This window comes from Condylura cristata, unplaced genomic scaffold, assembly GCF_000260355.1.
Source record: "Condylura cristata isolate star-nosed mole 26May11 unplaced genomic scaffold, ConCri1.0 scaffold00002, whole genome shotgun sequence".
Taxonomy (NCBI): domain Eukaryota; kingdom Metazoa; phylum Chordata; class Mammalia; order Eulipotyphla; family Talpidae; genus Condylura; species Condylura cristata.
Genome location: NW_004567103.1, coordinates 75,402,883 through 75,415,886, shown reverse-complemented (window position 1 = coordinate 75,415,886; position 13,004 = coordinate 75,402,883). Strand labels below are relative to the sequence as shown.

At 36.1% G+C, this 13,004-nt stretch overlaps 1 protein-coding gene across 1 annotated transcript in view; it reads right to left on the bottom strand.

The window, feature by feature from the left end:
* NCKAP5 (NCK-associated protein 5) overlaps window positions 1-13,004 on the bottom strand; it is a 731,767-nt gene that overhangs the window by 232,721 nt on the left and 486,042 nt on the right. Inside the window, exon 5 of the mRNA XM_004674888.2 lies at window positions 5,068-5,155. Coding sequence (XP_004674945.1) covers window positions 5,068-5,155 — 88 coding nt within the window. The remainder of the gene's footprint in view (window positions 1-5,067; window positions 5,156-13,004) is intronic.

The window sequence follows — 13,004 nt, the reverse complement described above, 5'->3', positions numbered from 1 at the left end:
GAATAGTCAAGAAGCTTACACTGGTAAAATGCGTGGACAATCTTAGGCATGACGTTATCCCTACATGTAAAGATAGTATTTCTCTTTATCATTTGTTTGTTTTCCCCACTGGAAAAAATGACAGTTACAAACATTAAATGACTTATCCCAGTTACTTTCAATTACTTTTTTGTATTTTGGTAAACTGATGAGTTTATCGTGTGCCCATCCTCTACCCTACCGTCAAGTTATCCACAGAAAATTACTCAATTTTATTAATGTATTTCATTTAGAAAAGCGTGATTTATTTCTACCACTTAGCAGTTGCCAGAGTTGCAACAGGTCTCTTTAAGATTCATCTTTAAAAATGAGCATGATAACATCTACTTTAGAGTCTGTTGAGATGATCAAATGAGACCTTTTTTATGTAAACACTTTGTAAACTGTAAAGCACCAAAATATATCCTGAAAGCCAAACTGTTTCCTAAAACACTGGGGCTATAAAATGCCTAGAAAGGCAACTGTGGATCTTACAAGGAAGTTAATGAGTTTTGAATCCATTTCCAGACACAACAGAGACTAAAGGAAAAGGAAACTGCATTATTAAAAATAAGTCCTAGGCAAAATTAACAGGGAGAAGAGTATAGCAGGTTTATCAGCATCTTCCTCTGTGTCCCAGAACCTTTACAAGCTGCTACTTTGCATTCTATCATGTTGCACGTATTTAATCGTTTTCCTTCTCTTACTCCCCAGACCTATAAACTAAGTTTTCCTGAAAGGCCTCTATCCGGTAGGCATGTCTGTGTCTTTACCAGATAGGCTGGTACCTACCATCAGAGTGCTAGTAATGTGTTACTTAGTATTATAAGTAGAATCATGACCTCCCCCACCTCACCCTACCAAAGATGTCTACGTTTTATTTTATTTTTAAAAAAGATTTATTTATTTATTTAGACCTACAGAACTGGGATGCAGGGGTAGTGAGAGGATACACCAGAGACAGAATGGGGAGAGAACGGGCAGATCAACTAAATACACTGATGGGAGCAACAGGCGAGTCAGGAGGGGTCTGCTCTATCATGTGGATCACCTTCGGGGTGGGGTGACGAACTCTCACTGAAGTGACTGTAGCTAACTTGCAATGCTGCTTCCTAACCTGTTGCACCTCCAGCGAAGGACAGATGTCTACATTTTGACCTCTGAAATCTGAGACTACATTTCCTTACATGCCAAAAACAATTTGCAAATTTTATCAGATCAAGTCTCCTGAGATCAGAGATAGTTCCATTACCTTGTATTATTTGGATGGGCCCAATGTAATCAGTCCTTATTAGAGGGAAGGAGGGGGTTAAGCTCAGAGAAAGGAGATATGGCAATGGATCTAGAGGCTGGAGTGATGTACTCTGATACTAGGGAAAAAGGCAAGAAAAACTAGAATGTGAAAAAGGAAAGATACTGATTCTGTCCTGAAACTCCCAGAAAAAACTGCTAGTGCCATGATTTTTATTTTTTTGACTTCCAGAATTATATAATAATAAATTTGTGTTGTTTTAAGTCACTAAATTTAGAACAGCAATGGGAAATTATATGTGTAGGTAAGAAAGATAATAGCCATTCAAATGACTGAGTGAACAGGTAAGTATATGGATACAGAGAGCTCTAGGTGAAAAGTGGTAAACATCTAAGTTAGATAAGAACCATCTGGCTAGTTTGTGCCCCATCATTTAATCTCTTCAGAATTCCTCAACATAAAGATCTGAGGCCACAGAGTCAGATTAAGGTAAGTATATGGATACAGAGAGCTCTAGGTGAAAAGTGGTAAACATCTAAGTTAGATAAGAACCATCTGGCTAGTTTGTGCCCCATCATTTAATCTCTTCAGAATTCCTCAACATAAAGATCTGAGGCCACAGAGTCAGATTAATCAGAGTTAAATCCCCTTCCAAGCTGTGAATATTTGGAAAGTGTTGACTACTCTGAACCAATGCCCTTATCTCTACGATGGGACAGAAATAGTACTTTCTGTGGTCATGGGGACTGAATGAGTTTTTATCTAGTCTCATTTGCTTGGACTCTGAATTGGGTACATTTGACTCATGGCCACAAAATATTTCATAATGCCACTTCATACACAAAACTTGATATTATACAAACTTCTCTTATAAAATAAAAAAGAGGCAAAAACTGCATAATGGTAGAACTGGTCAATGACTGCCATATAGTGGGTCCTCCTTTACTGAGGTCTTCAGAAACATAGCCCTTGAACAAAATATAACCATTGTCTCATGCATGCGAAAAGCAAGTGGCATGAAATTTGAACACAGGAAGTTATTACTCTGCTGCTGTCATATTAGTTGAATGATAAAAGCCTCTGGATTTCCAACATAGAAAATAAAAGGTACCCACCCTCTCTATGGGCTTCTGTCTTCTGTCAGTGAGGTCTTATATATGGAAAATTCTGAGTCAGGTATGCTAATGACACTGTACATTATGAAGCAGTTTCCTAGCTCTTGCCTGAAAACATTATAGAGCACTGTTATCTATGTGCACCACTAATATCACCACATACATCATTCACAAACTTGCTCATCATGCAAATCTTGCTACTGTGATTCATTCTTAGAATACCAGAATTTGTTAGACGACCTCCCAGGGACTCAGTTCCACTTACCAGTACTTCACTTTCCTTTCTCCTCATCCTCAGTTTTTGAGTCTCCAGAGAACATACTGTGCCTAATAGACACTAGAAGCTCACTAGACTATTTACTGAATATATAATTGACCTTTAGGAGTCATGTAACCCATGTCCCGTCCCTCTTCCATTTTCCAGATAATGAGCAGAAGCCAATTAGAGCAGTGGTTAATATCCCTTCTGTGTAACATTAATTCAGGCCAATCACGTCTTCTCTCTAAAAGAAAAAGCTAACTTCCCAAAATTAACAGACTGGAGAAGAAAGTGTTTTTTGTGGGGCCTTTTGTTTTGTGAGGTAAGATCACTTTTACAACACTATATAGGATCCAGAGGTACAGGTTAATATATGTCAGCACTCTACACCCAATACCAAGGCACCCAGGATCCTTCACCAGTTTTGTTTTGTTTTTTAAAGATTTATTTATTTATGCTGACAGCACTGGGGTACAGGCCAGAGGTGTGGTGGATGACAGGATTCATCAGAGACAGAGTAAGGAGCAGAACAGGCAGAAATACACTGCTGAGGGGAGCTGTGGGTGGGTCAGGAGAGGTCTGCCACGCCATGTGGGTCAGCTCCCTGGCAGGGGATAGAACTTGTGCAGTGGCTTCACAATGCGGTGCTTTAACCTGCTGTGCCACCAGGAAGAGCCCTCCACCAGTTTTAAAACACATTTTAAAAAGTTTATCTGTTTACCTAAGTAGCTTCCAATTTCACACAATGAATCCTCATGCTAATGTTCAATGTCTTACAACAGATTTGGCTAACAATTGACTGGAGAGATTAGAAAAGAATCATCAAAAGAAAACAAGTGTCTGGATGAAATCTAGTTTCAGTAAAGAAACTGGGAAGACACAAGAGCCACACTGAATTATTTAGTTCTAATTGGTACCTTTGAGTGGGAACAAATGACTAACGTTTCAGATTCATAGAACTGTTTTAGACTTCATAGAGTCATTTCAAGCAGTCAAGTCAGTTCCTTCCTTTTTTTTTTTTTTTTTTTTACTTATATTTCAACTTTTTACTAAAGCAGATATAATACCTAGGAGCAATTCAGGGCTAAGAGGATGTAAATCCTTATCCTTACTTGAGGCAAACACACATCAGGAAAAGTTTAACATTCTGTATGTAAAAACTACTCACTGAAAAAGAAACTAAATCTAGAAATCTACCCAGAGATACCATAAATCAGCTTCTTGTACTCGATCACTGAAGATAGAGGACAATGTCCCCATCTTCATAAAGCAAGCCATAAATGGTTTAGCAATCATTTATTTATGATGTTGGTATCTTGAGCCTAATTGCCTACATTTCTTATCTGTGTATAATTCCTCCCAATCCTCTTTATGTAAAGTTAGGTTTTAGAGTTCTGAACCAGGAATTTGGGTAAGTTAGTGTAAAATAATGTTTCCAGTTCAACTCCTATGTTTGTTTCCTCAATTTCACTTGCTTTTTAGGTATTTCTGTAGTTTATATAGATTTTTATGGTGTCCATGCATAATGGTGCAATGAATATTGGGTCTTTATTTGTGGTTTTTCAATAAAATTCCTTAATTTTTCTATAAGTTACTGTATGTACTCTGTGCTGTTGTTGCTTTTCCCACTTTACAAGAACCTTTACTTCTGTGTGATCTACATGGATCATACTCAGGTGTCCTGCTTCCCAGTCAGGCCAATCTGCTAGTATTAAAGAACCCTGAAAGAAGGGCTACTGGCAGATGACAGACAACCTGCTACTTTATTGACTAGTCAATCCGTTTGGAGATTTTCAGACTTTACATTGCCTCAGGTACAAGGCCACACCCATGAGCAAGCACACATCAAACAACACATCTCATCCAGGTCTTCTGTGCACTGTCTTAACATCAAACTTTCTGTTTGACTAGGCCATTATTTAGATATTTTGAACTTCCAATTCGCCAAGTGCCTGCCATGCAAATTCTTACCACTGTACCTTTATCTTGATTCCCTTTCTGCTTCGGATGTCCTGCCCTTGTTCTTTAATCCCTCATGTTCACCTTAAGTGTCATACTGCTGGGAAGTGATTTCTTAACTCCCTTCCTGGGATGTCAGTCCCATCCCTGTGTTTATAGACAATGATATAGATACCTGTCCTATAGCTCTCACCACAGAGGTATTGTATTACTTTTATAGGTCTCTCCCTTTCACTATAAACTTATTTTGGGTATATTCTTACAACCAAATGTGCACATTGTTTCACAGTAGCAGTTCATAAAGCAGATAAGTTATATAATCATGTATCTGATTCCTTACACAGAGATGACTAAGTCTGGACAATAGTGGTTTACTTACCTCTGGAATAGAAGACAGAGTTAAATAAATGTAAGACAAACAAGCTAACTGTTACCTAACAGAGAGAGTAAAGATAAAATTGTACCTGATAGACCACTATATTAACAGTTTCTTCTTTCTTCTGTTCTGGAGGTCCTCGATTCTGCAATAGATTTTTTACTGTTTCTTCCATCCTAAGAAACAAACAAACAATTTCTTCAAAGATTTCTGATTAACATGAGTGTGTTGTAATTAGTAGAAATCATTCCTTAGTATATATTTTCTAAATTTATACCTTTCTCCTTTAGACCTTATACTATGAATCTGTCTTTAAAAATATTTCTTCAGAATGTTTCCAGGTTCTTTCTTTCTCTATACAGTCAGGTCTTGATCCTTAGCTGCCTACATCTTTACTCTTGAAACACCTCCCAACATCCATCTTCACTTACAGTCTCTCCCTTTTAATGTGACACAATGTCACCACATTAATCTTCCTGAAATGCTACTTTGATTTTATAAGATAAATTTCCAAAGTTAGCTAATATTACATCAATGCATTTTCTCCATTTATACAGTCACGTCTTTGTGTGGTGGTCTTTTTGTGTCAGCATGCAAAGATCTACTTTATTCTTCAAAACTACATCCTAGCATTTTATAATGTGAATGTGCCATATTATTTAAGCATTCTCTTACTGGTGGAATTGAAATTATTACAATATTTTGCTAGTGGAAATAACACCATCTGAACACTTCTGTCTTCATACATATTTTGAGTATTTTTACTCAAGGTTTATCATACTGTATGTTATACTTCTATTTTGTTTTAAATATTCACCTCCAATGACCTCTACTCACCACTGCCCAAAAATAATAGAGTAAAATACATGTACCAATTGCCATTTCCAATCATTGTCTCATGCTATTACTACTTCTTGGGATGGGATGCAAAACACCTTTTCATCTTATTTCCATGCATCTTTTAAAATCCAGCTCACCTTTTACTTCCTAAAGCATTCTTCATTAGTTTAACACTTTGGACATCTAGAGTATTTTACTCATCATACATAAACACACCTCATATACATCTATATCACATATATACACCTATGTATTTCATCACTAAAAATCTCCCAACTTCAATGCTGAAATATTTTATATATGCAGGTCTTGTCTTTTGATATGAACTACAAAATATGGCATAGAACCACATCATATTATTTCATATGTGTCTTCTTCAATGGAGCATAAAAAAGGTACTCATTAGATATTATATAAATTCATTGTTAATTCTTTTAACATTATTAAGTAACTGTTAAAGCAGTAATAAAGTAGTTAAAGTAAGGAATAGTCATTTACTATTTACATTCAAAATGTGTTTGAATGACCTTGTCTGTGGGGCCCATCTATCAGTATCCATGTACTAGACTAAATGCAATGAATACAGAATTTTGTGTATGGTTGTTTCTTCCTGTTTAGTTCCTGAAATGGGTATTTTAGTGACATGGTACAATACTAGTTTAAGAAAGTTGTGGAGGAAAGCAGTTTGATCCATTTTCTCTCATTTACTAAGGACTTCTAAAGTGGTAAATTAAGGGCTCTAGAAGACCCGTGACTTCTCTGAAGTGATACATTATGCTTATCAACATAGTGTAGTTCAAAAGCCAACATTCCAATATAGCATTTGTCTCATTAATGTTAGAGTGGGGAAAGTGCAGATGAACTGGGTATGTCCAAGCCTACACTACTGCTAGGGAAAGTCTGTCTTCACAGCAGGTGACACCAGGACCCAGTCAAGATTTTAAGAAGTTGATGTGGGTTCTGTGTGCTTGAAGAATGATTTGTGAGCACACACTAGACAATCTATCTCTTCATGCATACAGCCAGGAAGGCATTTTTTGCCCTTGTATGTTCACAAATCTCATATTACTAATGATAGCTCAAAATTAATTAGCACTTTTAATTTGAAAATAATTCTCATACTCTTCATTATTAGATACTTTTAAAATATCCTATCAATTGGGTAAATGAGAAAGCTGAGGCTCAGAAATGTTAGATAGCTTACTTAATGGGTCATACTTAGTTGGACAGAGATTTAGTATTAAACCAGTCTTTGCTGACTATAAATAATTATAGCCTATTTCTTCCACTAAGTCTTATTTACATTCATGAAAACAATTTTAAGGGAGGAAGAGTCTTAACAGAATTCTAATAAGGAGTTAAACCGGTGAATGTCTAGTTGAGCCAGAGAAAGTAACAACATTGTTTCTGATATGGGGAGAGCTGAACTTGAAGTAGAAGATACAAACTAAATTTATGTATATATGTGGGAAAGGAGAAAAACAAGAGTGAAGAAACTGGAAATTCTGAAATAATAAGTGATCACAACCAATTTCTAATACAGTGTTTCACTGTATACAGAGACAATTTCTTAAATAGGAATGGATTTTCCAGGATATTTGCCAACTCTATCATAAATAAGAAAAGTATAATGTTGATGAGTTTCTTGTCCAAAGCTATTCATCCTATGTTGTGACAGTTCAAGGACTAGCCTTGTAATTGTTAGTCTATTTTCTTCCGACTTTATTACTTTCTTACTTTAATCTTTACTTAATTCATTTACAAATATTTGGCTAAAACATGGCCCAGTAGGCAGAACTCTGTTAAAATAAAATCTTGGCATTTTAAAATCTAAGTTAAAAAATTCTGTCTCAGTGCCATGTCTTGCTGAATTATTTCTTTAGTATAATTAAAAGTTCTATGTATAAACTGCTGAATCAATGAGAAAACCACCTTTTCACCTTTCCCCCATTCTCCTGAAATTCAATAATAACAATAAAAGGAAAAAAGAGGGGTGGATAGGTGAATAGGAAGTTGTTAGCAATCTCAAGCAGCCCAGACTCACAGCAGCACTGTGAGGGCTTCTCTGGCACTGCTTCATGATTAATTAAAACCAGTTACATTCCCAAGCCACAGCTTGGAACAGAGCTGCAGGGACCCACCCCAACTCTTGGTAAAAAAATTAAGTTGTCTCATCTTCTCATAACCTTTATGAATCTGGTCACAGAGGAAATATTTTGAGTCTGATAAGAATATATCATTATTTTTCACTGATGACATCTTTTTTTTTTTAAATTCTCATCTAATAAACATCTCTATTTTCCCGAAAATCAATGACATTGAAGCATCATTTATTGTCATTCGATGTCCAATGACATTTTTTTTCATTTTATTATTTTAATAGCTGATATATGAGCACTGGCATCACCCAAGTTCATACAAAATGACTCTACCATCTGTTTCCCAAATATGACTGAATATAAACCAATTCCTTCCTCCAGGTCAGACATGCGTGACATGCGTGTGTCTTTTTTTTTTTTTAAGTTGTTTATTGGTACAATTTATCATTAAACACTGACCTTAATCAATATCTTCTAGCTTTTTTTTTTTTTTCAAAGATTTATTTATTTGTGCACACAGAACTAGGGTACAGGCCAGAGGCTCAGGGGCGGTGAGAGGCTTCACCAGAGACACAGTGGGGAGCAGAATAGGCAGATCAACTAAGTACACTGCTGAGGGGAGCAGTGGGTGGGCCAGGAGAGGTCTGCCACACCATGTGGTCAGATCCCGGGCAGGCTGGAATCTAACTCATGCGAAAGCAAGCGGCTTTTAGATTCTCAGTGCTGTGCTTTAACCCTCTGCGCCACCAGGGAGGGCCCTCTTCTAGTTCTTTTTAACCCTCCCTTTTTTTTTCTGTCTGAGATTAAATCCCTTCGTCCCCTAAAATTGGTCAAATAGCAGTCATAATTAAAAACATACAGGACAAAATTATGATTAATGACATATAGTAAATTCTAATGCACATTAAATGAATTAGTTCTTGAAAATTCAGTTTTACACTAGCCTGAAAAAAGAAGCTAAATTCATACACAAATAATATACTCTAGGTAACAGAGAAAAATGTAGGATTTTTGTTTTACTAAAAATAGATTCCTTATGTTAAGTATACATCATTTAATTTAAATTCTTACTATAGTATATACTCTGGAAGAAGGAAAAATAAACTCTAATTTTTGCTTAAAAAGGCACTAACTCACTATTAGGAAGTAGGACAATAAACAAGAACGTGTGAGAAAATAACAATTCCAAACAACACTAGAGTGGGATTAATGAAGTCATCCAATGAAATTCTCTCCCTGTACCCAGGGGTCTACCTTAATCATAGACCCCATGTAGAAGATCAGATGACTGGAGTACTTGTCATTGAATCCAATGTCTCATAGACAAGGCCTTTCTAGTCACCAAAGATCATTCTGGAAGTGAATGTTCAAAGTCAATATTCTCCTGAATGCTTTCAAGCAAGGCAACCACTGAGCCATCAGCACTTGATAAAATCAGGAGCTTTCTTTAAAATCAGATAATAGGATTTGGGTCCTGAAGAGCTTAATTTATTCAATAAAGAAAGCACCGTTAGGAAACATGCTTCCAGGGTACAGTAGACTTTAGTCCTAACCGTGTATAAAGAAATGAAGGCTTTCCATGTCCTTCCTGCATCTCTAAATCTAACCACCTAGGAACTGTTCAGAACATGAAATTAATGTTTTTTGACTCTTTGGATAAGATATTCACCTTAGCACAGCTTCATTTCTGATAGAAAAACAAAACAATACACCACTCTCTCAAGTCAAACTGATAATTGATGTTCTTTCACCTGAGAGTTGAACCAAGTCAACTTCTTGGTGTTAAGGAATATTTTATCATGTATATTTGTAGATTAAAGTGATAATAAATTACTCATGATACAATTCAATATTCTCTCACATTATTTTATATGAAAAGCTGCAAGACTATAAACTTACTTGCTTCTGCCTGAAAGTACATGCCTGATTCTGTTTTGCTCCTTAGTCATGAACTTTGCCAAGAGCTGTTGCTATGACTTTCAAATTACTTTTCAGTGTGTTTCACTGTATTTGACCCTCATCTTCTCACCTTGAGAAAGTGTGACAATTTAAGCAACAACATCACCAGGACTGAACTTCATTTTAATGACAGGAAGCAAGGGACTGGGGTTAAAATAGAAGGTGGAGGCTTTCAACTCATTGTATTGCCTCTCTCCTTCACCTTGAGCCTTTTCTCTATGAATCATGACACAGTGTGACCCACAGGAAAACAGCTCATGTTCTGCAAAGTCAATGGCCATAATAAGGACATGTATTCCTCTTACCTCTGTTGGAATAAAAATAGAAATAATTAGAATAAAATGCTCTCTTTTTCTGGATGCCTATAAGTAGGGTTACAAAAATTGAATATTCTACAAAGAAGACGTTAAGGAAAAAACTAATTCACATATTTTGCTTAGATTCAAAGTAGTCTTTTACTTGAATCTCCACATACTGACTAGTATTTTTTGACCCAAATCCTAGTTTACCTCCTAGATTTAATCTAACATGAGAGATTTCTTAATCTAATGAGAAACAGACATCTCTCAAGAAGAAAGTATAAATAAGAGTGCTATATATTACCTATATTGCAATAGTAATTATCATTCAAAAGGAATAAACTGACAAGGGGAACAGTATGGAAGAAAAACATTATACTAAATGAAAGAAAATCACACACAAAAAGACCGAATATTATGTAGTTCCATATATAACTTCAGAACAGAAAAAAGTTAACCTAAAATGGAAAATTTGAAAATATTAGTTACTAGCAGAATAGGTAAGACAGAGATTTACTGGTAAGGGACATAGGAATTCCTTTGTGTTCCCCATAAATCATAAACATTTGGACTGCACAGGTGTAGGCATTTGTTAGAATTGTAATGCTATATGTAAGGTTTATGCTTTTTGTTGTATATAACTTTTTATCTTGAAATACTAAAAAAGAACCCCCAAAATATGGAACATTAGTTAATGATGCATTATATAACTTGAAGTGAACACTACTGATACCTTCGGTTACACACAATTACTCTGACAGGTGGGAAGAGAGGGCAGTTCACTGAATGTGATGCAGTGCATGCACAGTCTACATGAATAGTAGAATCCAGTCAGTGGGTGTAAGATGCTTATTGTAAAGCTTGTTCAACTTTTCTGCACATTTAACAAAATGAGCAGTTGGCAAAGTTTTACTTTGTTTAAACTATTTCTCTCTTGGATAAAAGTTTTATTTTATTTAAACTATTTCTGGCCCTCCCTGGTGGTGCAGCAGGTTAAAGCGCAGCACTAAGAATTGAAAGTCATTGCCTCAAGAGTTCTTCTGGCCCGCCCACTGCTCCCCTCAGCAGTGTACTTCATCAATCTGCCTGTTCTGTTCCACACTCTGTCTCTGGTGAATTCTCTCACCGCCCCTGCACCTCTGGCCTATACCCCAGTTCTGTATGTACAAATAAATGAATAAATCTTTAAAAATAAATAAAATATTTATTTCTTGGATAAAAATATTTAATTGAAAAGAATCAGGCTACCACTACTCTTCCACAGAAGGTTCTTCAGTGCATGGTGGTCTGGTTGGATGGAGCAATATCTTGGTAGAATAGGGAGGACTGGGTGTGGTACCCTCTTGTATCTGGAGAGAACCTGTTGACAGGTTTGTTTCTGGTCCTTCTGGGCTCTATGTCTGAAGGTCCTGAAGTTGTTCCCCATCTATTCCTACTGCTTAGTCAGAGGCCAGTGGTACATATGACTATTACCTTCATACAGTGCTCTGAAACCAGGTCTCCACATTTGCTGGCAGTCTGTCTACACTAGATAGACTATGAAGGGTGTCCTTGAACTTCCATGGCAGGCTTAAACATCACCCACTGGTTCTCTAGTCAGCCTATGAACCACACAGGCTCTGAGAGTAATCCCAGCTCATGCCTCCCTTACACAGGAGAACAGTGAACCACCCAATGTGGCCACACCCTAACTGGTGTGCAGACATGCAAATGTATGCTCCTTTTCTAGAATTTAAAATGAGAAGAAGCTCTCTGTCCCTAATGAAATCCACCCTCTGGATTTCATTTTCTGTTTCTCTCCTTAGCTGTCCTCCAGCTATTTCAATTAACAGAAAAAGAGTACCTTTTCATTCCTTTTTATATATCATCTCTGACTCTGTTTTAACTCCAATCTCTTAGTGAAATCCATAAATAAATTGATGTATTTTTCCCTACAGAAAAAACCTTGTGACATGGGCCATTTAGACTGTTAGGTCTTTTACATGTTAAAGGGAGAACTTAAGGAACCTGAGCAACTAATTTAAAGCAATACTATCTTCACATTGCCTTGACTTGTTACTTAATCCTGTTCTGCAGAATTTGAATGTTCTTCCTTCATTCTTTTTGACTTCTTAGAGGCAACTATGGAAAAAATCTAGAACCCAAAGTGACAAAGTAGGAAAAGCACATACACATCAATACATAAAACAACAGCCGTCACTATATAGCAAGCATTATCTGACTTAAACCTTATAAGCCCACAGGGCAGCTGTCTGCATTTTCATGTTTATTTATTTACATATATACACATTGTTTACTTACTAATTAAAAATGCAGAAATTGAGGTTTCATAGAATAATAACTCATCAAGATCATACTTCCCCTAGTGGTCATTTAGATATAGAACCAATGTTTGACTCTAAAACTTGATGTGTTTTTCTACATCAGATTGTGGTAGAATTTAAAGCATGATGGAATTTACTTGCTATGTGTCAACTTTTTCTGCTGTCTTTTATTACATGTTGACATCTTGGTTGATGCGTTCTTGTCACTTGCAAATAAATGCTCTATGGTTGAATTAGTGTTTGTTTTTTTTTAACTCCCACTTAGACTAAGGCTTCTAAACCAAAGGTCATACATAGTATATATTTTAACATCTATTATGTTAACATAGCTTTTATTATAACTTACAGTTAAAATTAATACCTGCTACATCCTGCCAAAAGCAATATACAGATTTAATGCCATCCCAGTAAAAATCTCAATGACATTCTTCAATGAAATAGAAAAAATGTTGATGAGATTCATATGGAACAACAAAAAACCTCGAATAGCCAAAACCCTCATGT